At 41.4% G+C, this 27,874-nt stretch overlaps 1 protein-coding gene across 2 annotated transcripts; it reads right to left on the reverse strand.

Moving 5' to 3' along the window:
- Nucleotides 1-95: 95 nt before the first annotated feature.
- chd2 (chromodomain helicase DNA binding protein 2) lies at nucleotides 96-27,482 on the reverse strand. Of its 2 annotated transcripts, XM_080539045.1 has the most exons (38): nucleotides 27,403-27,482; nucleotides 23,004-23,238; nucleotides 22,412-22,498; nucleotides 21,937-21,998; nucleotides 21,088-21,222; nucleotides 20,426-20,611; nucleotides 18,315-18,454; nucleotides 17,658-17,883; nucleotides 17,475-17,575; nucleotides 17,251-17,292; nucleotides 16,970-17,145; nucleotides 16,689-16,813; nucleotides 16,324-16,540; nucleotides 16,122-16,211; nucleotides 15,833-16,023; nucleotides 15,413-15,601; nucleotides 15,136-15,295; nucleotides 14,015-14,167; nucleotides 12,378-12,449; nucleotides 10,060-10,209; nucleotides 9,700-9,851; nucleotides 9,498-9,594; nucleotides 8,925-9,020; nucleotides 8,052-8,225; nucleotides 6,949-7,118; nucleotides 6,821-6,862; nucleotides 6,524-6,663; nucleotides 6,255-6,393; nucleotides 5,929-6,079; nucleotides 5,658-5,780; nucleotides 5,210-5,332; nucleotides 4,721-4,861; nucleotides 4,355-4,468; nucleotides 3,711-3,889; nucleotides 3,100-3,199; nucleotides 2,799-2,988; nucleotides 2,438-2,687; nucleotides 96-2,292 (listed from the first exon to the last, which is right to left on the reverse strand). In XM_080539045.1, the coding sequence occupies exons 1-38, from the start codon at nucleotides 27,462-27,464 to the stop codon at nucleotides 1,998-2,000; spliced, it is 5,475 nt and encodes a 1,824-aa protein (XP_080395171.1). In that variant the 5' UTR covers nucleotides 27,465-27,482; the 3' UTR covers nucleotides 96-1,997. The 2 variants fall into 2 exon arrangements, with proteins under 2 accessions (XP_080395171.1, XP_080395172.1); XM_080539046.1 differs by lacking the exon at nucleotides 17,251-17,292.
- Nucleotides 27,483-27,874: the final 392 nt, after the last annotated feature.

Raw genomic sequence — 27,874 nt, forward strand, 5'->3', positions numbered from 1 at the left:
GGGTGAATAAACAATGGACATGTTTCATAATGTAGGAAAGTTTAATACATTTATGTCTATTAACATATTTACAGTACATTTCATGTGAAGAGTGGCTTTGTCACAAATATAAATTATTCAGGCTTGTTTTCAAGAACACACATCCAGGAACTGTAGAGTGGGTAATGGTAAGGAAGTAAGTTGTTGATGTCTTGTAACACATTTTCCATTGTAAAAGGACATTATACACAGATTAATCTGTGTAATGCCGTTTCTCATTTTCCCAAGATTGTTTTGGGCGAGTTGCAGAAACACAAAAATTACAAACAGAAAAATAATTTTGTTCCCACCACTGGTCAATGATCAAGTGTAGCATTCAACCATTGACTGAGCACTCTCGATAAAACATGACTGTTTGTTTAATACTGCAACATCTCTGTAGTAGCATACAGTTATGTCCATGAAGCCATTTACAGTATGAAAATATACACAGAAATAAGGCACAAATGGAGAAGCATACCAGTAACACCATGAAACCATAGGAACCAGAGCAGGGCCAATCTCTGGTTTGGCACTGAAACAGACTGACCAATAACAGCATGGCACTGAAACAGACTGACCAATAACAGCATGGCACTGAAACAGACTGACCAATAACAGCATGTCACTGAAACAGACTGACCAATAACAGCATGTCACTGAAACAGACTGACCAATAACAGCATGTCACTGAAACAGACTGACCAATAACAGCATGTCACCAACCATATCCATAAACACCCAAATCCCTTCAAAATCTAACAGCATTTACACAATTGTCACTGTGATTCAAACATATAACCAAACTATAGAAGATGAGAGAAAAAAGTTGAAAGAATATTCAGAAACTTCTTTCCAATACTTACAAGTGGAACCAGTAGTTGTACTTAGTCCAATGTAAGATGCAAAAGTACTATTCAGACAGAGACCCTCAGAAATTCATTTGAAATGGCTCATTCGTAACACACCTAAAAATAAACATGATTATGGATAGCTTAAACAGTCAGTGTTCTGAATCTTTGCACAGGAAGTTGCAAGCATTAAATACTGGGTAAAAGGTATTCCTTTTCATTAGGTTCTTAACCTACCTGCAGGTAAGTGGTTATTATAAACAAAGAGCAAGGATTGTAATGGTGAATGTCTTCAATCACAGACTATGATTATTAATACTAATGAGAAATACTCATTTACTAAAACCTTTTAAATAGTATGTTGTTGGAATAGGTACTGGCTTGACTTACCTACAATTGCACTTTGATTTAGAAAGAATGATGCAATCCCATATTGATTAAGGGAAAAGTGCATCTGTTTTAATGTAATGATACCGTCAAATGATAGTTGCACACAACCAGGTCAGGATAAAGATTCATACAGATTTGAAGGTGTGGATGACATCATGATACACATTCTATTGTACAGAAATATTTCAAATGACTTTTTCTTTTTACAAAGCTAAACACAAAAAGCAACATCAATGTTGTGGTTCCTTTGAGAATAATCCCATACATTTACCATTCAAAAGGCCAAATACTTGAGGCACTTTTTATGTTTCAAGATCAGTCATCATTACAATTCAGGCTTCGTTACCTTAATTCTCAGAGAATAGTCCATGGGACTAACCATCTTTAGGCATTCCACAGACTCAGTCTAAACATTGACAGATCACCTGTCATTTCAACTAAAGAGATACATGTTTTTTTTAGTGTGATAAACGCCAGGATGCTGAACTCTTTGCTACACTTGTGATGGGCACAGACACAGTTCATTACCACAGTCACACCTGGGAGAAGGGCGTGGGAGTTTGAGTTTGCTGGTAAACAGGTTAGAATATTTGTCAACTCCCTTTTGAACTGCGAGGGTATGACTGGCTGAGCAGCGGCTCCAGACGGCCCAGTGTCCTTCAGCAGCATGTTATTTTCCCCACTGTGTCTCCAGACACAATACACTAAGCCCAGTGTCTTGGCCTGTGCAGGCAGGCTTCATGTCTTCTTGTTGTTCCAGTTGGGATCCGCCCCAGCTTTCTGCTCTGCGGGTCTCTCAGGTGGCGAGCGTGAGTCCTGGGGGGACTTCTGAGCCTGCGGGGAGCGTGGGTCCAGCAGGGGGGCGGGTTTGTTGTCAGGGTAAGGGGGGCGGTAGTGCTCTGGCCGCTCTGGCCCCGCTGCGCCTTGGGGCCTGTGCTCTGGGTTCCTCCTGAAGTCTTGGGGATGGCGGAACTCGTCTCGTCTCCTCGTCTCATCCTCGTCTCCTCCCCGTCTTCTCTTTGGGTCTGGGTGTCTGGACAGAAAGGGAGAGAAAGGGATTTAGTTGAACAAAGCCTACTAGTAGCCCTGTAGTGCTTTAGCGTTATTATATCTATCACCAATTCCAAGACTGAGTAATACAAATCGATACTATTCTGTTGGCTTGATTTGCTTCTCACCTGTCATAGTAGGCTCGGTGGCCCCTGTGGTCCCGGTCGTTGTCATACTGGTCATACGGCCTTTTCCGAGGGGAGCTGCTGCTGCGGTAACTACCAGAGCTGCGGTAGGAGTCTCTTTCGGGACGGCGATCACCGTAGTGATGCTCCTTATACCGATGAGCATCATAGGGATGATGACGCTCGCCTTGCCAAGACTGTATGCTATTCCCAGGATAGTTGTATTTACGATCTCTCTGCCAATCTCCTCGATCTGTGAGTAGAGGTATAGTACAATAAGCCATCTGAGAAACTGTATGTCATGTGCTCCGACCTGATGCATCTCCAACGGTAACAAGGCACTTCTGTACAGAAAGAATCTTACCATCGTTTCCAAAGTGCCTTTTGTTGGACTGGTTGTAGGGTTCTCTGTGGTGTCCGTGGGGGCTTGTCTGAGAGGGGTGTGGCATGCCTGGGTGAGACTTGGAGGAAGGGGAATCTCGGCTGGATCCGGAGGCCTCTGGTCTGAAAGACTTTTTTCTGCTAGAGGAGTCATCCTTCTTCCTATCTTCCTTCTGTAAAATTCACAGGGCAATGGAAGGGGTAAGCATAGCACAAAAAGATAAATTCCTTTCGTCTGCCCATATTTCGATATAGGCCAATCTCGAAGCAAGAGACCAGCTCACCTCCTCCTCTTGTGACCTCTTCTTTTGTGCCATCTTGTACAGCTTGTGAAGCTTCCTTGCACTGAACTCTGTAAACTTAGACACAAAGATCCAGAGGTTCCTGCCAAACAAAGGAGGATGTTGATGAGTCAGAGCATAAGGTCACCATGGCAATTAGTTGCAGAAATAACAAATATATTGACCTAAAAAATTTCTGCGAAACTGATTTGTCTCATACAGGGTTCCTACAAGTTTCAACAAGTCACATTTAAGACCTTTTTAGACCTTTTTTAGACCTCTTTGGATGTGATTTTAGACCTAATAGTTTTTTGTCATCCTGCCGTAGCTTCGTTCGCCAATAATTTCTTCGGGGGCAGCGAATTGGCATTTTTTTGGTTCCAGATTGATTAATTTCCACGTAAATAGCAGGACAATCTAAATTTTCAGACCTAGCACCTCATCTTTTAGACCTTAGCACCTCATCTTTTAGACCTAATAACTGAAACTTAAGACCTTTTTAGGCCTTGTAGGTCGGAATGCTGGATTTGAGACTTTAAGGCTTTTTAAGACCAGCGCGGGAACCCTGTCATATTCAAACCTTCAGCGTACACAAACATATGCTGAGGACTTACCGACGCCATGTTTTGACATGCTCTGGGTCGCTGTAGGCTTTGAGGCACTCTGTGATGCGGTCTCCAATCTTCAGCAGACAGGTGCGTGTGTGTTGGAGCTGCTCCTGGACTGACAGGCCCTCGTCAGGCTTATCCAGCTGCTTCAGGGCCTTTTTCACCGGCCTCATGCGCTCCTTACACTGGACACACACACACACAGCTTGCTCAGCTATGCAAACCATGAGCAATGAGCTTTAACTACCCTCTGATGAAACACTGCACTCATAATGTTCGACAGGTGAGATGGAGGAAACATCTTGGTGATGTATGAAGTGAATACTTTCCCTATTCTGTACTATATAATAATAATAATAATAATAATAATAATACATTGGACTTATATAGCGCTTTTCTAGACACTCAAAGATGCTTTACAAACTGAAAAGACTGAGTAGTAATGATAAAAAGAAACAAAAGATAAGTAAAAGAAAGTATAGGGGTCTAATTAATTTTTAGATTACTAATCTAAGTCTAAGTGTCTCTGTATAGCTACTGCAATTAGGCTACACCTGGATTTCGGGCGGAGAAGCGGCGAACAAGCAACGCCAGTGAGTGAGTATCAGTGAGTGCCTGGCTTGGCCAATGACGGGGTGTAGTTAACTCACCACGCTGAAGGTCTCCGGGTCCAGCTCATCGTCCTCCTCTCCGATGGGAACAGGGTCACTCCCAGCAGTAATGTGCACTGGCCCCTGGGGCTTCTTCCCTTTGGCTCCTTTAGCCTGAGAGGCAACAAAAACAACTTGAAAAATGTTGTACACAAACACCTACACACTGATACTCTATTCACCCCAGTGATCCAGGAACAATCTGATAACATAATCTTTACATCAATCTTCCACGTATGTCCATTAACAATAACAAAGACAAAGCAAGAAGTTCCCCACCAATTGTTCAGGAACAGGAAAGGTTAGTAAATGTGAAATTGTATATGACTGTAGCACAATACGTAAAGATCACGACAGCAAACACACCTTTTCTTTTTTTGGCTTGGGACGCTTTTTGTCTTTGTCTCCTTCCTTTTCTTTTTTAGGAGTTCCCTGTTTCTCTTTGTTCTCTTTGTTATCCTTTTTCTTCTGTCTCTTCTTAGTGGGAGTTTTGTCTGTCCCATCATCCTGTTGATTACGAAAAAACAGATATAAATAAGTAAACCAGTTGGTGACGACTAAAGACTTTGCTCCGCTCTGCAGTAAATCAAATCAAATGTTATTCGTCACATACAGCCATAAATTATATAGTGAAATGATTTGGAATCTTGCTCTAAAAGTACACTGTAACTCAAAAGGCAGATTGCATTTGATTTACTGATCATCCCATGACCTCATATTTGTTTGTTCTGGTTTGTCTTATTTTCTTTGTTGCCTGTTTGCTTTTTGAAAAAATGAAAAATGTTAATAAATAAATCTAAATAAATAAAAAGCAGATTGCAGATGGGGACTGATGGGTGTTTTGAGGTGACTTACCCTCACCTCCCCTTCCTCTGAGGGGTTGTCTGACAGGCGGGGGGAGGAGATGTCATTGCCCAGCTCATCTTTGGGGGCCTTGTTCTCTTTCTTCACCCGAGGCTTCCTCTTCTTCACTTTGGTCTGGAGGAGGAGAGAAAGGAAAGAAATGTAAAAAAATAAAATAATGTTAAGGGATGAACAAATGTCAAATGGATTTTCTCATGATGCATCAATAGCCCATACGCACTATTAGGTATGACTTCTCTACTACACAGTGTTTCCCATACATAAACGAGACAGTGGCGGGCTGCCATAGTCTAATTTGTCCAGCCATAGTCTCATACCAAATTAAAGAGACTAACGATACTGTATTTATATTTAATAAATAAGTGGTCCACCCGCCACAGCCTCACAAAGTTCTGTTGGAAACACTGACACAACAAGGCCCAACCAGATCTTTGCTCACCTCCTCCGATGTTTTAACACCGTCTTTACTGTCCAGTTCCTTCTTCAGCATCTTGAGAAGGTAGTCTGCTCTCGCCTGTAACTGCTTCCCTTGGGGTTTCTTGCTGGGGTCGTCAGGGAGAATCTATGCATAGAAAACAAACATGTTACCAGGGAGAATCTATGCATATAAAACACACATGTTACCAGCCGTCAATGTAACCCATGGTTTGATCTTAACAGAGGTGCACGGCTATAAGCAAAAACACGCTACAATCTGGTCTGATGTTTACCTTGTCAGCAAGTTTCAAGTCAGGGTCTGTCTTCATCAGGTCCCAGTTGCCATAGCCGTGCTCATAGACGCCCAGCAGAAGCTGAGTGTCGTCCTGCACATCCCACTCTACGTCAAAGTGAGGCACCTTCACCCTGCAGGTCAATTGGAACCTATGAAGAGATGTGGAGGAAAGGTTGTTAAACTCTTTAGTTAAACCATTTAGGAATCCCCATATCTCTACATCTATTCCCCTTATCTCTACATCTATTCCCCTTATCTCTACTTATTTTCTGTGGAATACGAGTCACGTCAGAGTCCTCAATTATACCAGCAGTGGTAGCTTACTTGTTTCTCTCAGCAGGATTGGCAGGCACTGCTTTGTGCAGTGGCTCAAACTCCTCTTCATGCTGGATGATAGATTTGGCGTTGACCTGCACTCCAGAGATCTTGATGTTAATTCCTCTGCGTTTCCCGGGACCTTTGGCTAAAAGAAGAGATGTGTATGATTAGAAACATGAGAACACTCTCATTCCAAGCTGTATTTACCTCCCAAAAGAGACTAGTGTGCACACGCACACACACACACACAGACGGACGCACACGCACACACACACCTTCACTGGGGTTCTCTCGGAGGTGCTCCTCATACTCCTGTACAGCTGTCACACAGCTGCTGTGCACCAGCTCTCCCAGTCTCATCAGGTCTGCTACAGATTTGTCCACCAGCTCAGAGTCCCTGGCGATGCACTCCAGCCTGGAAGCACAGAAACAGCCTTTAATTTGTGTGGCCTGGTGAACGAAACAAATGAATACATCGTTTTCTAGTTAGCCTAAGCTGTCCTAGATGCTATCTCGATCCTAAAACAACACGGTACTCAACAAAACAGACATTTCAAGAGAGTGATATGTACCTTTCGAGCGGAGCTCCAAATTTCTTATAAGCTTTGATGAACCTGATTAAAGCAAAGGACAGAACGTTAACCAAGTGTCAGTGAAACTTTCTCAAGTCTTCAGCGTGAGGACTGGTAGAAAGATGTACCTGCGGATCTCTGCGTCAGTGAAGCCTTCCACGTTGTTCTTGCGTGCTCTAGGTCTACCTCTCCTTTTTGGCCTCTTGTCATCGTCGCTGTCGTCTGTCTCGCTCTCCGAGCCTGAGGAACGGTGCTTTAGTTTGGCGCCGACATCACTGTCGCTGTCATTCGCTCTGGCCTAAGTAAGTAAGTAAAGCTTTATTTATATAGCACCTTTCATACAAGAAATGCAGCTCAAAGTGCTTTACAACAGGAATAAGAACATAAAGTGAATATAAAAACATATACAAGCATAGAATGAATATAAAAGCAGGGGAAAAGAAAAAAGAAAGGGTAAAGATAAAATACAATAAAAATGTATTTAAAAAAAGGAAAACAATGTACAACCTCTGCCTTAACGCTTAGTAACCGCTATCCATCTTATCATCAGCAGAATACCTTTCCCTATCCATTTCATCTCCCTGCCTTACACAGCCTTGAGACATGGGTAGCAATGCTCATTTTACTGCATGTTGTAGACCATGAGAAACTGCAATCCTTAACCATTTGATTGTCCTGCTGTAAGGGACACTTCCATATTTCATGAATTTAGATGACAGATGGATATTATGCTTGTGATACACTGCTGCAATCACAAGGGATTAAACACCGCCATTAAACCTAATGATTCATTAAGGAAGCTTCTCAGGCGGTAGATTAACAAAAACACACCCTGGAATCACAGTGGTTCCACCATCATTAAGACCACATTAGATATCGCTGTTGCAGAAAGCAGAAGAGAACGAAAGTTAGCGCTGAGCGTGCACACACACACACACGCACACACACACACACACACACACACACACACACACCATCTCTCTCACCTGTGTTTTCTCTTCACCCTCTTTTTTTCTAAGTTAATTAATTTTTTCTGAGTGGGGCAGTCCCAATTATGTTTCATTTTATTGGACAGATACAGTGAAGACAGACAGGAAAGTAAGGAGAAGAAGGGAGAGAGGGCATGTCAGCAGGACATGGGCCGGATTCGAACCCATGCCGACATGGGCATATGTGTGCACTGTAGACCGCGGTGCTAGACCACTGGACCACGCCAGGCCACTCTCCTCACCCTCTTGTTGGAGCTCCTGCTCCGAGGCAGCATGTAGATGTCATCCATCTCCTTCTGCTTCTGCTCCTCTTCCAGCTTGCGGCGCGTGTCCTCTGGGATGATATCGTCCCAGTCCCGCACAGTCCTCTCTGACAGCTCTGGAGTGCTCTCCTCCATGGTGGAGAAGTTGGCCACCTGCAGGAGGAACACACACACAGAGGACAGCTGTGGTGAGTAATGTCTGAGAGTAGGGTGGGAATCAGGGTAGTGATTGAGCACTTTGTAGCAGGGTTCCCACACCTTCTGAGGCATCAAATTCAAGCACCTTTCAAGGACTTTCAAGCCTCAATTCCCTCAAATTCAAGGACCCAACACGGCATAGTTTGAGACAGATCTAGATGAGAATTTATATACCGGTAATAGGAACTATCCGCTCACAGACAATTAAAAAGAGAGTCTTGAATGTGTGAACACTAGATTCTCTACCACAGCACAGCAAAACAATATATTGTGAAATATGTGTAAAGTTAAGCAATACAGAGACTTATTTACTAGTTCACAAGCTAAGTAAAACATTTTTGAATATAGAGAGAGAGAGAGAGAAAGAGAGAGAGAGAGAGAGAGAGAGAGAGAGAGAGAGAGAGAGAGAGAGAGAGAGAGGGGGGGGGGGGGGGAATTCAAGCACTTTCAATTACCCATGTCTATTTTCAAAAACTTTTAAGACCTTGATTTTTTTTTCCTCAAATTCACAAACTTTTAAGGATTTCAAGGACCCGTGGGAGCCCTGAATGTCTGAGAGTAGGGTGGGAATCAGGGTAGTGATTGAGCAGTTTGTAGGTATTACTACACACACTATAGAAAGGCATGGTGGAGAATGATGATCTCCCAAGGTACCTTGAACTGAGACAGAAGCTCATCTGTGGCACTTGATCCTCCTTGATCACTTTCTCTTGTCTCAGCCAGCCGCAGGATCTCATCAATATCCATCTCCTGCAAAAAAACATTCATCACAGGTCAATTACAAGGGCTCCTCCTGAGACATCTACTGCCCCATCTACTGCCCCCCAGCACTGCGTCTCCTGAAGACACCCACTTTTCCCCTTTACTGTGTCCCCTAAAACTTCTATTGCCCCCCTTGGACTGTTTCTCTGTTTCTCCAGTGTCTATATATATATATAAAAATAAAAAATAAAAAAGTCTAGGTTTAGAAGAAGGCGATAGAAGAAGGCGATAGAAGAAGGTTTTTCCTTCTATCAATGGCCCCGGGCCTGAGCTGGATTACTCTTCCTGCTACGACTGGTGGATTGATGATTCACTTGCTTAGTCAAATGTATTGATTGTAAGTCGCTTTGGAATAAGGCGTCTGCTAAATGCCAAAAATGTAAATGTAAATGTAAATGCAAACACTGACATTTTGCAAACATGGAAGTAGAAATATAAAGTTTAGACAACTCTTTTTTAGTTTACCTGTGGTTCAGATTCCTCTCCCTCTGCCTCTTTGAAAAGATCTTCTGCACCAAATTTCAGGATGGCAGTCAACTCATCTTTATTGAATGGATTTGAACTGTAAACAGTCATTTAGGTTAGGATAACAGCCCGAAGGACTTTTCAGCAGTCAAATAAAAACATCACCCAATGACTAACGGACTGAATGTTAAAGTCTCCTCACTTTGAATTTCCCGAGTTGCCAGTATCCAGCACAGTTCGACCAGTGGTGTCCATTCTCTGAATGACAAGATGGTCCAAAACCATCTTCTTCTTGGCTCTCTCAATAATGTCCTCCTCCACAGTTCCTTTTGTAACCAGTCGATAAATATTCACCTGTACAGCAAGACAGGGGAAAGGATATAAAACAACTTGTGCTGAACTGGTTTACACACATCACACAGTACCTCACAACTTCCATCCTGTGATTACAATGGAGGTCGAGTTACAAGAGTCACGGCACAAGCCTGCCCTCCAGAGTCTAGTGAGAGTCACGGCACAAGCCTGCCCTCCAGAGTCTAGTGAGAGTCTAGGCTGTAGTTACCTGCTTCTTCTGGCCAATCCGGTGAGCCCTAGCTTGTGCCTGCAGGTCATTCTGAGGGTTCCAGTCAGAGTCAAAGATGACCACGGTGTCTGCGGAGGCCAAGTTGATCCCCAGCCCACCAGCTCGCGTGGACAGCAGAAAACAGAAGTCCTGGAAATAGAAAGTGTGTTTTGACTTGGTTGGCATCTCAAAATGTCAGCATGTTTAGCATCAGCATTAAACATCATGGCAACTGTTAAGTAACACTAAATGCAAAATGTGACTCCATTCCCATAAATGAATGGTATCACTATCATTAAGTTATCGTGTATACAAACGAGAGGTCTGCAAGCCCGACGCCATGAGCAGATTAGGGCCGGGCTTGGGCCGATTATATCTGGTATAGATCGGGTTCGGGCCGGACCGGGCTCTGTGATCAGACACACGTAGCGTAGCGCTCCCGCCGTAAAAATAAAAAATAAAAATGTGAGTGTCATCAAGAATCAAGATGGAGAAGCTAAAACCTCAGCTAGCAAAGGCAGAGCTTTTGATAGTTTCCAATGTGTCTGGGAAAGCTGCATTGTGGAAGAATTTTGACACTTCATGTACAGTGCAGAAATTGCAATACTATCCTAGTTTACGGTTCATCCCTCTGCAACGTCATGTTGACCATGGATGCAGCATAGCTAATGGTAGCACAAGCCAACTTTCAATGCCCAACTTCTTCTCCAAACCATTGCCAGCTAACCTTTATATCCAAGCCAGCTAATGTTATATCGCAAGTCACCAAAAAGTGCGTGGATTTCTGTTGCAAGGACATCAGACCATATCTAACAGTGGCTGGACCAGGATTCACTAAGTTAGTACGGGAGCTAATTAACAAAGGAGCAACACATCAACAGTGGATGCCATCCTTTTCTTGCATAGCACCCGCAAATGAACACAGTGGAATAGGCTATATAACTAAACATAGTTTTGCCTGTGACTGTTATTGTCTTTGGATTTAGCCTGTTGGTGAAGATTTAAGAGAAATAGGCTATTTAATTCTTGTTGCTTATCTAACAGCGGAATTGTGAGTCTTGTTTAATTTCTATGGGTGTTTTCCGTGTAGGCCATGCTTGAATGACATATGTTTCAGTTTGTGGGCTTACTGTATGTATGTTATCTTATGTTACTGTATGATATGCCAACTTGCTGATAGGCTACAACAGTAAACATTAAAGTATATGCGAAAACTGCGCATGCTTATTGCTTAACTCTTCTGGTACATATTGGGAACTGGAGTCCTCATGTTGTTAATACATAACACCACACTGTAATTGTTGGCTATAAGCAGAAGAGAACATTTCTTATTTTAGTTTTGATACTCAGTCCAGTCCCCGGCAGTGTTGGCCTGTTGTGCCAAATACTCACTCCCTGCATATACTCACTCCTCTTTACGCTAATGCGTTCGCTTCCTTTCAATACAGCTTATTTAATTTACTTAAAATTTGTGCTTATATCATAGCACCATACCAGAACATCACAATGCACTATCGTATTGTAACAAACCAGTACGGAAAGGGCTCTGTCGGTTACCAAGAATCTAACCTAGAGAAATCAGCCAGGAATGTCCTAATATTACATAAATGTATTACTGTAAACGTATGTATTTAAGTGCTGTTGTAGATGTTATCGCCTACTAGTGCCATTCTGAGGTTAGCATTGCGATGTGTTCGTCTTAACGTTTACAAACAGAAATATACAATAATATATGATAAGTTGCTCCTCTTGTGTGAAGCGAATGCATTTAAGCACTCAGAAAGGAAGCGTTCATGCGGGTGGTGGATATGTGGCACAACAAGTGCATTATATTTTCAACTGAGTTCGTTCCTGTTTTGCCTGATTCATTCTCCATCGAGAGCGGAATTCTCTGTTTTTGTATTGTGCATTTTTTTTGTAGCCGCTACATTGTAGCATTTTGTTTGTGTGTGTGTGGACAGTGTGCGAGCGAGAGAGAGAGAGAGAGAGTGTGTATGTGGGTGTGTGCGAGCGACATGTGTCACCACAGCGTGAAAATAGGCTTCGGGCCCGGGTAGGGCTCGGGCTGGGGTAAATGCTCGTCGGGTCGGGTCGGACCGGGCCTGAATGCCACGGGCTTGGGCCGGACTAGGGCCAGACCTCTAATACAAACCCTTTCGCACAGGATAAAAACACCAACATTCCCATTTGGTGAAGTGTACGTCAACTTAGCTCTGACGCAGATTCAAAACGATAAATTACACCTCAATTATTAATGCTGCCAATGTCCAGACATGCAATGTGCAACACTGTATCAGCTAAAATATTGTCTTACATACCTCTGAGCCTTCAGCATTAAAGTGGTCAAGTGCTTGTTTTCGGATTTCTCCCTTTATGGAGCCGTCCAAACGCTGAGAAAGAGAGAAGTGGAGAGAGAGGGAAAGAGAGAGACAGAAGTGGAGAGAGAGGGAAAGAGAGAGACAGAAGTGGCGAGAGAGGGAAAGAGAGAGACAGAAGTGGAGAGAGAGGGAAAGAGAGAGACAGAAGTGGAGAGAGAGGGAAAGAGAGAGACAGGGAAAGAGAGAGAAAGAGGGGTGAGACCATGGAACCTCACCTGAACTCCCCCCTCAGAGATCCCACTTAGCAAGTACATACATGGTATTACACAACCCATCAGGCAACCACCATATTCTCACAGAGCACTACAAAGAGCCATGTCTACAGTGACTTACCCGTGCTACGACTCATGTCTGCAGACCACTGGTTGCCCTAGCTCTCTGGGAACCAGCCAGTCCTCATCAAAAAATAACTTGAGGACAGAAATAACCATATGTACTATCAGTCTGCCTGGGCATGAGCTATGCAGCAACACTGACACATGATCCTGTTAGCACCTGAGTCAACCCCAGCACTGCTCCAAAATCTAAACTGCTCCTTCACTGTAAACACTTTCACAAACAGTAAACCTTGAACAGAATATAAAAGACAGAATGTATATTCAGTGGGGGAATAAGTATTCAACACATCAAAATAATAATGTAATGTCCATTGCAGCTATTCACATGTAATTTAGCCCAGAGATTTGTATTAACTCAACAAAACTACACAGCTTAAGAAATGTTAACACTCCAATCTATTAAAACGTTATGTGTAATAAAGGGGAAAGACACAGGAACTACTGAACACGCCAAAAAAACAACAACTAATCTCTCAGTGATCAGGTGGGATTTTGGCCCACTCTTCACCACAGACAGTCTTTAAATCTGGAAGATTCCAGGGGGCCCACTGGTGAATCCTGATCTTCAGTTCCTTCGACATATTTTCTATTGGCGACTGACTAAGCCAGTCCAACACCTTTATTTTCTTACTCTTGATCCAACTGAGTCTCCTTTGCATTGTTTTGGATCGTTGTCCTGCTGGAAGATCTAGCCGTGTCTCATCCTCATCATCCTGGTGGATGGCAACAGATTCTTCTCAAGAATTTCCAGGTACATGGCTCCATTCATCACCCCTTCGATAATTTGGATTCCACCAGTGAAGAGTAACAGCCCCATACCATGATGCTTCCACCTCCGAACTTCACTGTCGGTATGGTATTTTTAGGATCATATGCAGAGCCATTTCTCTTCCAAACATGACGCAAGCATGTTGCTGAAAAGTTTGATTTTTGTCTTGTCTGACCACACTATATTCTTCCAATAACGGCTTCCGGGGTGATCGTGAATGGAGACTGTAGCGGTGAAGTGCATTGCCTACTGTTTTCTTTGTGACAACTGTACCCGCTGCTTCCAGGTCTTTCTGGAGCTCTGCTGGTCCTTGGCTCTTGAACTACTCTTCTGACTTGCTTTCTGACTGCTCAATCAGAAATCTTGCAAGGAGCTTGAGAATATGGGAGTATGGGAGAACACTATTAGATGTTTGGATATGCTGTTTATCCTTCACTGTGTGTGTCAAACCTGGGTGTGTCAAACCTTACCTGGAATGGGTAGCGCCTCATAGCCAGGTACTCAGCCAGGATGTCCAACATCCGTACCATCTGGGAGAAGATGAGGACTCGGTTGCCCCTCTCCCGGAGTCTGGTCAGCAGCTTGTCCATCAGCACCAGCTTCCCACTACCCCTCACCAAGCTCTGAAACACAAGGTCACAGAGGTCAACATTGGAAATAAACAGATCTTCTCCATCCTCAGCCAATAGCCGTTTTCCAACAGCACAGCCAGTGTGTGTCAAGACTAGAAGTGGCCAGGTAGTGCTCAAAGTCCTGTGCTTCGAGCCTAGTGAATAAGCCTGTTTTAATTTCTACAGTTGGGCTTTCTAGTCGCCCTGTACGATCTCTAGTTTGTTTACATTCTGCAGTTTGTAAGTAAGTAAGTAAGTAAGTAAGTAAGTAAAGCTTTATTTATATAGCACCTTTCATACAATAAATGCAGCTCAAAGTGCTTTACAACAGGAATAAGAACATAAAGTGAATAGAATGAATATAAAAGCAGGGGAAAACAGTAAAAAGAAAAGGTAAAGATAAAACACATTAAAGATAAATGTAAAAAAGGGAAACAATGTACAAACTCTGCTCGTTAATCTAACTTTCCATATCCCTTTCATCTCCCTACCACACTCTTTCTGTACTTCTCACTGGCTTTCCACCAGCACCACAAACATCCGTTTTTGGAAAAGGTCCGTCTCAGTCTCTGTGTACGTTCTCACTCTCTGTGTAAGGTGGCGAACCATGGTAACACTACAGTAGCAATACATTAAATTGGCACTTTATGACAATTGTATTTATAATAAAAGCGCTATTCAAATCCATTCCATTGTGTAGTTACAGCGAGCTAACTTGTATTATGCTTACCACCCACCACGTTCACTAGCTAACTAAAGCACTTGGTCCCACTCTCCCTCTGAACCACGCCTCTAGCCTTGTTTATCCTCATAAGGACCAGGGGGTATAGCCAGAGTTTTAATCACTGAATAGGCCTAGAGTAAGCCCTGTTGAAGCCTATGAGTGACTGTGGAAAAGCAATTGGCAAGCATGGCATAAGCCCCGCTGTGGAAAGCTGGCTATTGTTGTTGTCTGTGGTGAAGTGGGCTCCAAGTCATACCTGCAGGTGTTCCTGTGGAGTGTCACAGTCTTCCTCTGGCTGTTTGATGAGGAAACCATGGTTACAGCACTTCTTCAGCTCCATGACAATGTTCAGGAAACCAGAGGAGCTGCCTCGAGGGCCTTTGGTGAGGGCTCTGTAGTTCCTGGTGAGAATCCACCTGGTGACAGCCATGGTTCAATTGGAGGAGAAGAGTTCAGAAGCATTCAATACTGCTAAAACAGTACAAAACACAAGAGATGAATAGAAAAGAACAGCCACGTGGAAGAGAACACACTTGTAGAACTGCTTCTGCTGGGCAGACATGTCCACGCGGAGGATCTGTTCCACCTTGGCGGGCAGGGATTTCTCCACATCCTTTTTGACACGCCTCAAAAGGAAGGGCTCAAGGACTTTGTGGAGGCTCTGATAGCCGTTGTCTGTTCCTTTCCCATGCTCATTTTCAAAATCCTCCCAATGCTCAAACCTGCCGAGAAGGAGAGAAGCATTACGGTGGGTGAAGATATTACTATTGACATGAAGATGTTTCCTTACATGACGCAGTTTGGGTTTACAAACTGGATTTTGTTCTCTGAATACAATCAAAATGCTTTTCAATTGCACCACGGTAAATAAATGCAAACGTCAGGTTGTTCTTATCAAAGTTAGGATCTTCCAGCATCATGTCATGCTTCTGATATAGAGAGAGGAAACATACTTGTCAGGCATTAGGAAGTGCAGAAGTGACCACAGCTCTTTGAGGGAGTTCTGCAGTGGGGTCCCAGTGATGAGAAGTCTGTGGTTGGACCTGAAGTCCATCAGGCTCTTGTACAACAGGGAGTCGTCGTTCTTCAGCCTGTGAGCCTCGTCCACACCCAGGAAGGCCCAGTTGATGTTCCCTAAAACAGTCTACAGACAAAAGAAAATATTTAAGATTTTTTGCATTAAATCTACAAAATCTTAAACGCAAAAAACATCTTTAATCCAAAGAAATAGTGATGCCATACCTTGTCTTTCAGTACAATTTCATACGTGGTTAAAAGTGCATTGAACTTTATTCTTTTCGTCTGATGGTTCACCCATTCATAGTCGCGGATCTGTTAAAGACACAAGCAAAGCAGAGGGACATTCAGCTCCAGAGTTGCATTCAGAGAGGCAACAACAACAGGACATTTCTCTGGTTTTCTGTAGAAGCTTTATTTGGTGTACCGATTTCCTGCTCATGACGTCCCCCAGGTAGACCACCACATTCATGTCGGGGGCCCAGGTCTCAAACTCCCTCTGCCAGGAGGTGAGGGTGGACAGGGGCACGACCACCAGGAAGGGCCCGTAGAGCTGGTGCTGGTGGAACAAGTACGACAGGAAGGAGATGGTCTGGATGGTCTTCCCCAACCCCATCTCATCAGCAAGAATAACACTATTGCACCTAAAGGACACAGAGATTAAAAAGTTCAATATTTGCCAGCACTCATGCTGTCAATGTCTGCATAATGCCCAGTAATCTAAGACATAACACAGGTTGTGCTAGTAGATCCAACAAATTTGATGCTTGAAATCTTTTTCCTGATTTGTACCTGCACCACGAGTGAGCCAGCCAGTTCAGTCCATCTAACTGGTAATCTCTCAGTTGCAGGTTTTCATCACCAATGTAAGATGGCTGTGCTTTAAGTGCAGAAAATCTTGGCCTCTGTTTCAACACCTGAAATTGAAGTTAGACAAGCATAATTTATCATTATGTAGAAAACAATACTGTACACTGCACATCATTGGGTTCTTGTAAATTACGTGATATACTGTTGAGTTACATTATTGAGTTCAATTCAATCTATAAATCTGCTTAGGACCCCTTGCTCACTTTGCATTCTTTGGAGGGGATTGTTTTGCTGGAGTTCCTGCTGGTGAAGCTGTCTATACGGTGCTGGAACTTCTTCCCCAGCAAGGCTCCGTCCTCCCAGCTGCACTCTGAATAGGGCAGGCCCATCCACTTACACAGGTACTCTGGCTCGTTGGAGGACGATGCAGTCTTGTGAGCTGTTTTACAGATACAAATGTTTAGTGTTGCCTTTCATATCTAATGGTGCCCTTAGGGTGATGAGGAGGAGGAGGAGGAGGAGGAGAAGGATAGAAGGGACTTACATGGGAAATCAGAGGGCACCTGGGTCTTCCCTGTTTTTGTTGCTGTTAATGAGAAAGAAATCATTAGCCATCATTTAGTTTTGTAGTGATAAACACACAATTTTGCCAAACAAATAACAAGAATAGATTGTATTAAATGCCTGGTTCACATTAATTCCTCATAAAAAAAATACTAACACAATAAAGTAACACATGACAAGCTGTTCATATGTAAGCTTCCTTACCAATGACTCGCTCCAAAATTTGGAACTGCTTATTCAAGTCAATGGTTAACTCCTGCTGGCAGTGATAGTATTCTAAATCCTCAGGAGATGCTTTGTTAAACCTATGGAAGATAATCAGTGTAAATTAAATTGATTTAGTAAAGACTAAACACTTCCAAGGATATAAATGTTACAAACTCTCACCAGCAATTGAGTTCATCATTCTTTTTCTTGAAGTTCTCCACCTTCTTGAGTCCCTTGACTTTCTGCTGAGTGATTGAGTCGATGCTCTCCCAGGTGTTGTGGATGTAGGACCAACCTTTCCACTTGATGAGATAGTGGGTCTCTCCCTCATCCTTCTCAGGGTCAAAGTCTGCACCGGGGTCCCCATTTTCTTCCACGGCATACTGGGTAGTGGATGCTCCAGTAGCTAACATGGAAAAGCATACAACTCAGGAATACTGGCAAGAACATGAGTACTAGCACAGAAAGCCTCAAGAGACATCCTAACAAGGAGGGTGAAATCAGCACCTGGCCTGTCAAAGGCTCTGTAGACTCTCTCAGAACCTAAAGGAGTCATCAGTGTTTCCCATACATAGACGAGACTGTGGCAGGTCGCCGTAGTCTAATTTGTCCCGCCATAGTCTCATAACGAACCGAAAGTATTGTTGGCACTGTTTCGCTTGTGCTGTTGCGGAAAGTGTTCAAGCAGTTTCGTGCCCCAATCCCCCACTTGTCGACAATTTAATTCCTGGCCTTATATCTATATATAAATAGGTGGTCCACCCGCTACAGTCTCACAAAATCCTGTGGGGAAACACTGAGCCATAGATGGCAAATCCGTTAGTGGGAATGATTTACCTCCTTTTTTTCCAGTCCTGGTGTCCATAACTTTCTCAATGATCTCACTGTCATCATCCTGTATCTCCTCAGCTCCCTCCCCTGCCATCTCAATCAGGTCATCAGAGTCTGTCTCCAAGTCATTTTGGTCCTCCTTATAACTATAATCCAACAAAATGGTAATGGGAAAGGGATAGTCATGGTGTTGCTCTCGGTCATTGATTATGAACAGGGGTGCAAACTGGTGATGGCCCAAAAAGATGACAACATTTTGTTTTGCCTGAAAACAAAGAAAATGGGGGGGAAGATAGTGCTAGCACTAACAGCGCTACATGGATAGCCTAGCACTAGCGGTGGTAGATGGATAGCGCTAGCATTAAAAAGTATGAAAGTATACGTGTTCAATATTTACGATCAAAAGTCCTCTTGTGTGTGGGCGAAACTGACAACTTGCGAGTTCGATTGTGACGTGGAATGGAATGTAGCTAAATCAAGAAGCGAGTTGACTGACGCTTCTTCTTTTCGTTCTTCAGAACTTTATTTGCCCTGTCGCACGTGGCTGCCTCGTACAGGTCAGCGCAAGATTTCTGGCTTGGGGGACGAGACTCTAGACTGTCGTAGGACAGATCTTTATATGTGGTGTGCTGTATTGGGAATATCGGAGCACACCACACACAACACGATCAAAACTGTTCAATCCATGATTTTTTATCTTCATGTGTGGGGTCTCTCAGATAAAAAATCTGTTTAGATTTAGAAAATCTTTGTGTGTACCAGGCTTAAGGCCGATTTAAGCTTCTGCGTCGAATTTACGCGCGTCTACGCCGTAGCCTACGTAAGGGGTCTCCAAGTTTATAGTTCTACGTTGGTCCGCAAACCGCGGACCGCGTTGCGTTGGTCGGTGTACTCATAGCGGCATAATAGTGATCAAAAAATGTATTTTTGTTATGCTTGTTGTAAAGAAAATGTCTATAATGCATTGAAATGTCAGTAAACTAAGATAATACGATGGTTATCATAATTTTTCAAATGTTTATTAATAAGTAATTACAGAAAAAGTAAATGACATTTCTGTCATGGCTTCCGCATTTTGGCCGACGAGAGTCGGAATCTTGTCGGAATCATGTGCTACCAAGCGGACCAATCACAGAGCTTACGGTTGCATGGAAACTGACGCATACTTACATTTTTGGAGAGGTGCGCGTTAATCTACGCCGTAGGCTACGCGGGCCTACGCAAGCCTACGCCGTCGATTTTACGCAGGAGCGTAAACTGGGCTTTAACACTACATTGGACACAGTTGATGCTCCCAAAGCAGGGACGGACACAGAAGATATGGCAGGCGTTTGTTGTTGGTTTTTCACTTGGATTTTGTGTTTCTCTGACTGACCGTGCAATTCTAAAGCCTCTAATTCTATTCTAAACATTCCCCTCTACTGGTTTCAACAAAGCACTAAACAAGCTTTTCTCCAACCACGCAGTGTTAAACGTACACTTCCCCATAAAGTTACAAAAGTAAAGATTTTAAGACGTATGATGGAGACACGCTAGCAGAATAATTATTTTACCTCAGGCTAGCTGGGTTGCTAGCTGGGTGTTCTCTGAATTCTCACCGGGGGCTGCAAAGTTAATGATTATAGGTTCCATGTCAATTTATTTCCATATTAATTGTTGGGTTACTTTGCTACCCGGACATATTTAAACCCGATACAGAGAAGTTATGGCAACATAGAAGTAACTTCCTAATCCAATACATTTTTCAATACATGGCAGACTTTTTAAGACTGCTATCTGCCTGAAGCTGAAGGTTATTTCAACAGCAGCAGAATTTAGCAGACAGGAAGATGTTAGCTTGTGCATCATGTGACTTGGATGAGATATAGACCACACCACTTTTATTTTTTTCTTCTGATCTACCCGATTCAGGTGACCTATTTTGAGGTAAAAACGGCGAATGTCGCAGAAAGGTGACATGTTTGCACCCCTGATGAAAACATCACATTGACTTCTTTGATATTAACATATAAAGGCTGGCCATTATATTTCAGCAGGCATTGAGGGACTGAACTTTGATTAGAAATCAGCAACATCCTTCTGATTTCACATGCCATGAAAATGAAACAATTACATACCTGACTTTTGCAGCCCCTCTTCGTCGGGTTTGTCTCTTTGGGGTGTCTTCCTCCTCCTCCTCATCATCATCATCGTCTTCATCATCATCATCATCATCATCATCATCCACAGACGACTCTTGTTTCCTGGTTTTTCTTCCCTTCTGAGCTTGCTGTTTTTTAACTGGAGTTGATTTGGTTTGTGGTCTGTAAAATATCAAGTAAAATACACAAACATACAACTTCAACTCACTGCATTATACAGTATGTGACTGGTCTTTCTGTTGATGCTCTATGGTTGTGTAGTGGATAGTAATTACGTCTGACAGCCTAACTTGTGCCAATGGCCTTGAAACAGCTTTGAAACCTGCAATTTCACTAATGTTACTTACAATCAATGTTCGGTATTATAGGAATATATCAATACACAGTATGTCATCATTTTGTAGTATGAACCGTAACAAATTGTATTTGGTGTATCCTATTTAAATGATTTAAAATGTTCTTTTTTTGTGATCAATTTGTATTTGATTCTGATGACTGAGAGCTAAAATCAAACCCAGTCATCATATACTGGATATTAAACAAAGCCAAATGAGCATCACCAAACTGCAGATCTCACACACACAAGAAGAAACTTGACAGATCAGCTGTCTGAAGGCCAGGCTTCGCTACACCCTTACCTTCTGGCTGGAAGTCGTCTGGATCTAACTTTTTTCTCTTCCTGCTCACTGTCTGCACTGCTTGCATCCTCCTCCTGCTCATCATCATCACCACCATCATCATCATCTTCATCATCATCATCATCCCAGGTATTTCTTACAACACAGAAATACCACAAGTTCACCCTCTGTGCCCCATCATTGCTCTTCCTATTCCTTCACAACAGGAACTGGTCTTTGGGTTAACCCGATATGATCAGTGGTCTATACTTAACAAACTAAGATGAGAAGAACCACCTCTATCTCGCTGCCATGAACTCCTAAATGAGCCCCTTTAGCCAAGTTTTAGGACAGATAGCCACATACGAATGAACACAATGATAGGGACCACAGTGTTGACAAAACTACATACAACAATTCATGCAAATCACAAATGTACAACAAATGTATAAACAAATATAAGTAAATAAATTACATTCACTTAGATCCAGATTTTCATGCGGTACTATGGCTAGACTTTCATGATAGCAAGGACTGTAGTCCAAAAAAGTGAAGGCAAGTGCACAATTCTTAATGTAATGATGCAGATATCGATTGTAACTTATCTACTCATTAAGTCCTACTTACAGTTTTACTTTTACCAACCCATTTCAATTGGGTATAACATGAACACTGTCATATGATTAAAAGTGGTGTTACTATGACAAGCCTGACTTGCATGAGGGCAATTATTAGGGATATACAGTGATTTCACCACATGACCAGATGGATCTAAGTGCATAGGAATATTGAAAAGGTTAAAAAAGGGAAATTAACATGATATGACCTGAATAAACATACACTTATCATTGTGGCAATCTCAATACTTACTCTTTCTTCTTCGGTCGCAGAGTTTTTCTTTTAGGACTTTCACTTTCGGACTCACTGCTACCCTGCAAATGTACCGTATTGAGATTGATTACATTTCACTGGAGAGTTTGAGATACCTTGCCACCGGTGCTTCTGTATCACATCCACTAGATGGTGCAACTCAAGCATGTACAGTGGCAATCACTTTGAGGCAGACAATGACAAACTTCTTAACCATCTGATGTGTGAAATCCTTCCCCTGTAATTCAATCCTTATAGTCAAGTGCACTCAAATGCCACTGCAGGCATCTCCACAATCTCAGCAAACAATAGACGGTTAACACATCAAAATGGTCGTATGAAACTTTAAAAAATAAGCCAAGAAATTCTCACAGATCTTTCTATAAAGTCTTAATGTGAACACCATAAAGTCAGTGGTCTGCCAATGAACTTCTAAGGAGCATTGTTTCCCTATATTTCCTTTTGCATTTCTTACCCCAGCTCCAATATTCAGACGAGCAGGTTCTTGTCTACTGCGATTTGATCGCCTGACCCCATAGACATCTGGATGTTCTTCCCACATCTGTAATGAGAAATCAAGTGTAACCTTGAACGAAGGCATCTCTTTCTAAATGCATTTGTAGTAGCATCAATGCATTACAACTGTTGTGTAATTGACCAAATGTTATACTGTAAAAGACAGGTGTCCTCTTTTGGCTAAATCAAAATTAGCTGACAGCTACAGTAATACCAGGAACTAAATGACCTAAGGGAAAATAGGAGAGCAAACCTGCAGTAGATCACATCCTAAGCAGTCATTCATTACCCATTTAAAGAAAAAATTAACTTTTTATTGTGTATTTTGTGTTCTATAATTGCCAGATGACAAGAAACCACTACGTCTGGCAACCAAATAACCAAATAAATATATTTGGTATACCAACTACCAACTGTGATCTCCGAAGCCAAATAGTTTGGCCCTTCAATGAAAGGTACTGGTGTCAGCGAGCTTTAAAGTTGTTCTGGGTACTTTGAGTCCAATAGAATTACAATTTGGGGACAAAGAGTGCATGCCTTGCTTCATTTACCTTCTTCACATCTGCCAGATTGTCTTTCTTTTTAACTGGTTTGTCCTTGGTCTCCGCTGAAGCCCTCTGGGACTTGGACCCTGTGGATTCACTCTCAGACTCTGAGTGGCTGCCGGATTCGGAGGTGCTGTTTGACTCAGAGTGGTGGGATCTTCTCCTCTCACTGCCATGCTCACTTTCCGACTGACTCCCAGACTCTGACCCAGAGTGGTTTGATTCTTCTGTCGCCGAATTGCTAGTATCAAAAATATGTGGAATTTCAGTCTGAATAACATTTAAATAACTTCCTCTGTATCACCATTTTGTGAATTATATTTTCTCTGAATGTGTAATTGTCAAATGCTTAGTAAGCCTCAATAAATGTTAGTCTGACACATTATTGAAGGTGTACAGATAGTTTCCAAGGGTAAAACAACAACAATGTAAAAGTGAATAAACAAAAACAACAGAACATTTTAAAGTTTAACCAAAGGTCACCTTTTACAAAAGGGGACTACCTACATACAGAACTTCAAAGCCTTCATCAGTATGGAACCAGAGGGTTCATTACATAATACCTAGATTAACAAGTGTAATGATAAGCCCACTCTCTCCAATCGTTTAAACTTGTTTTTAAAACGATGGTCCACATAGACGCAGGACTATTTTGAGCCACAATAGATATATCAAGATATATCAGTAAATCAATATTCAATAGTTTTAGTTTAGTAAGAATAAGCAATAAAAAGTGCCATAATAGTAACTGTTGTAAAAAAATAAAAATAAAGTAGGGGGCGCCAAAGATCGGTAAACACTCCAGGGGTTGAAAGTGAATGTGCCACCAAGGTTCATTCAAGAACAATAGCTAAATGAATGAAGTAAGATACATTTAGATTTAGATATCAAATAAAGGACAATATAGTAGGCCTATCGGTAATATTCCAGTATTGCTGTCCACTGCTTTATTGGAATTTGGGACAAGACAATCCTGTAACTCATTCAATCACTTCAGTCTTATCATTGTGAGTGATCACACATGAATAAAAAAATTATATATTAATTACATTTTCAATAATGTACCTCTGAAAAGAAAAAACAAAACTTCACAAGAATTCTAAGATTTTTTTGTCAAAGTTAATAAATTTAATTAGAATTACAATGAAACCAGAACACATGTATCTATGCAACATTTATTTATTAAATTGTAATTCTTACACAATGTAAGCTCAGCACATTAAAGAAGGAGGTAAAACAGTTTGTGCCCTACTATAGCTTGTGGTGCTGATTGAGTGCATGCAGTACCCTGAACAGACAACAGGGGATACATGCCATGTGCCTTACAAAATAGCTCAGACTGCCTTAGATGGGTAAAGCAACAGCCTACTAGAGCTGAACCAAAAATACTTTTCACCTCCATTTGTTGAAATGACTTATTTGCTAAGCATCTTTGAAATAACTGTAAATGTTACTTATATAAGTTATGTTATTATATAATGCAGGAAGATTGTGACAATATTTCATAATGACTTAACACTTCAAGATACAGATCATAAAGAAAAAATAAATATTTTATTTGAATAGTGATTATGATTAAGTGATTGATGAATTCATCCAGCAACAAATGATCAGCCCTTTGCTGGTGCGAATGCAGCTCCTGCTGACCATGCAGGAAGCAGCTGTTCTCCACTGAGAGATTGGCTATACATGGGCGGGACACAAAACCTGTTCTCAATTACTACAGGCTGGTGCATTGCTAGGAGTAAAATGAGCCAATCACAGCTCTCAAAAAAGCCTCTGCCCTTGGAACTACTTCCTGTAGTTTTCAGTAGTTTTAATGCAGAAAGTCATACAAGCTTTGTTGCACAAACCAAGGGCCATTTTGTGACTTTGTAAGTGCAATTTAATGATAGAAAATGTAATGAAATGTCCACCTGTTCCAAGCACATCTCCAATGTGTTTTAAAAGTTATCCTTTACCAACAACACAGTGGTCAAAGGTGAAGTGATAAGATTCTGATTTTGCAGGATATACTTGTGTGATAAATGTGATAGGTTACTAAAATGGCTGCCATCAGTCCAAAAGCACTAACACAGCACAAGTGTGACCCCTTACACTTCATTATCAATTGAATTGTGGATTGATTATAGTTGTGTATTGTCGACATAAAGCTGCAATGCTGAAGGGAAACCACAATAGTTATGGGTAAATGTGTAAATAGATCATCATAGATATGAGTGGGCCACTGAGGTTAGCACTATGTGGCATCAATGACATTATCTAGTCACCTAGGACATTACCTTGTTACTACCTACATGTCACTTCTGACATCATGGGTTTCACCAAATATTGATACTTACCACCCCCAGTGTTAACCTATGATCTAAATATGATGGTTAGATGGGCTGTCATAGCTTATCATGTCCATTAAACTATGCAAGGAAAAACAATGACTTTCGTAGACATGACCATTTCTCCTGATGAGGTCCTTGAAAATATGTTAAACATCTTTATTGAAGAGGATGAAATGACATTGTTTGTGTTCCTTCTGTAACACTAACACAGAAATAATAAATGTGAACACATTGATTCAATTAGCTCACAAATTGGATTCTCTTCTTCCTAAAATATGCACTAGCTTACTTTATGTCATGCATTTGAAAGCATTGAATTTGTTTAAGCAGAGCTTTCCATACCTATGTCAGTATTTTTCTTTTAGTTTCACAAGGTTAAATTAACAGAATGAATCGGACTACAATAGCTAGGGCTTGGTGTGCAAAGGGCCCAAGTCACATGTTGGGGAAAAAATGGTTATACAGTGTAGCCTATATCAATAGAAAGATGCCTCAAGTGAGGAGCTAATTGAGATCCTTAACTGCATTGAAATAGTGCACAACCAATGACTCAATAATATAATACAACACAATCGTCTCAGAATCAACGTTTTGTTTTGGCTCTCCTGTAAAACTTGGAAAATGTCACTTAGGCCTTTTGTGGGCTAAACTTTCGCCATCTAGCTTCAACTACAAAAACAAGCACAGGTGATTTAGACCACTCAGTTCTGCAACTGATAATACCACCATGGCACTTAAAAGATAATCGATGGTACCAGAATCTGAAAAACGAATTAACCACTCCATATCAACCATGCTGCATGTTGAACCGGTAATAATGCTACAGCACAGTCAAAGCAAAATAAAAAGAACTGAACGTTTTTATGAGATCAATGATCGTTTATAAATTGTGAAATAAAATCAAGAGAATGTGGCAACCCTATGGATATAAGTTAATTGTGTATAAACTCAAACCAATTAGAGAAGTAAACAGCCACAGATTAAGCAAGGTCCTAGTCCGAAACATCATTAATGGAGTGTCTCCATTGAAAGTATGCTTTCATCCAGGACTAAGATTAATCTGTGTGTGGGAAACTGCCCCATGTTGGCATAGATGAACCTGTCAAAAGTTAGTCTTTATGCACCTGTGAATAGCACTTCAGAATACACAGAGACAGGTGCTTATTACAGAAACCTCTCAAAAATATATATGAGGTATGTTATGAACAATACATTAATTTTCACCATAACAAAGACAACTTTGCATCTAAAACATGTAAGAATGTTTATCTAGTATCTTATCTAGAATTATCTAGTATGAATGTCTATACTAAATTATTAGGTGACAAATGAGAATAGTACATTAGGACAATACATTCAGGAGGAAAGTTCAGAAGGCAGGCTAAAATTAAAGAAAGTGAACATTTAAGTCATTGTAGGGGATTGTAAGGCCTGCTATAAAACTGAGCCATGTTTGTTTAGGTATTGCAAAACATGTCAAATTAACGGGGCATCCTCAACTTAAGTTAGAAATATACACTGTCAAAATGTTAAATTAAGAAAAAACGAATAATACGTTCAACTTCTAGCACTTGGCCTAGTTGAACATGTAGTTCAAAAGTCACCACTGCCTATTAGAGAATTATTTATATGTTATCAGACCCATTTGCTTGACCTTAGTAAATTGATGTCTCAAAATGTTCAAAGTAGAATTAACGGTGTATAATAAAATGGTGCAATGCAGTACCGACTAATAAGACAAGGTCACAATACAATGTAATAATGATCATATTGTCACGATTGTAAACATGCATTTGTTCTTCAAGGAAAAAAACCATAGCTGTAGTTGCTATACAGATGGGTAAAGATGTATACATGGGCCTGAAACTTTAGTCTTTAGTGTGAGAAATACTAGGAAAATTAGGGTGTGGCTACTAAACAATACCAAGGTCATAGATATGAAACTGGTAGAAATCGTGTAAACTATGTTGCTACATGTCCACATGTGATCAACCACGCTTGTCAAGGTAAACAATCAAGACATGTTTCACAAAAAAAAAAAAAAAAAGTTAAAATATTGAAGATCGTACCTTGATGCATTGCTTTGAGTCGAACCTTCATCCTCTTGCTTTTTATTCTTATTCTTCATCATCGTTGTATCTTGAAAGCCTTTGATTTGATGACCTTATGTCCTGGTATTTGCTGTCAAAAGTTAGAAGAGGGATGAACTCATAAAAGTCCCATAAGATTGTGTTTTCTCTGAGGACAGTGAAAGCCTTAACGTTACGACATAAGAGGCAACAATATAATTTCGGACGATTTTACTAACGTTATGTATATTTAGAAATACATTAATGGTAAATATATGACAACTGCTGACATATTGAGTCAAAAATCGCAAGGGTTTAGAATATTTCAATGAGATCCACCGATCGAGCCACATGCATTAATTCTAACTGCGTCATCAGACAAAGAACTACTAAAGTATGATAATAAAATGAAAACCAATCGACTACAGGTACAATTAACTGTAAACATACCTACTCCATGTACAGGACGGTA

The sequence above is a fragment of the Nansenia antarctica genome (assembly GCF_963989245.1).
Source record: "Nansenia antarctica genome assembly, chromosome: 9".
In the NCBI taxonomy this organism is placed as follows: domain Eukaryota; kingdom Metazoa; phylum Chordata; class Actinopteri; order Argentiniformes; family Microstomatidae; genus Nansenia; species Nansenia antarctica.

Excerpts from the sequence above, each read along its gene's own strand:
- chd2 (XM_080539045.1), bottom strand. The coding sequence starts at position 27,464 with ATGATGAAGAATAAGAATAAAAAGCAAGAGGATGAAGGTTCGACTCAA. Across the intron at positions 16,212-16,323 it reads ACGTCATGAGCAGGAAATCG|ATCCGCGACTATGAATGGGT; the intron begins GTACACCAAATA and ends TGTCTTTAACAG. Across the intron at positions 3,890-4,354 it reads ACCCGGAGACCTTCAGCGTG|TGTAAGGAGCGCATGAGGCC; the intron begins GTGAGTTAACTA and ends GTGTGTGTCCAG.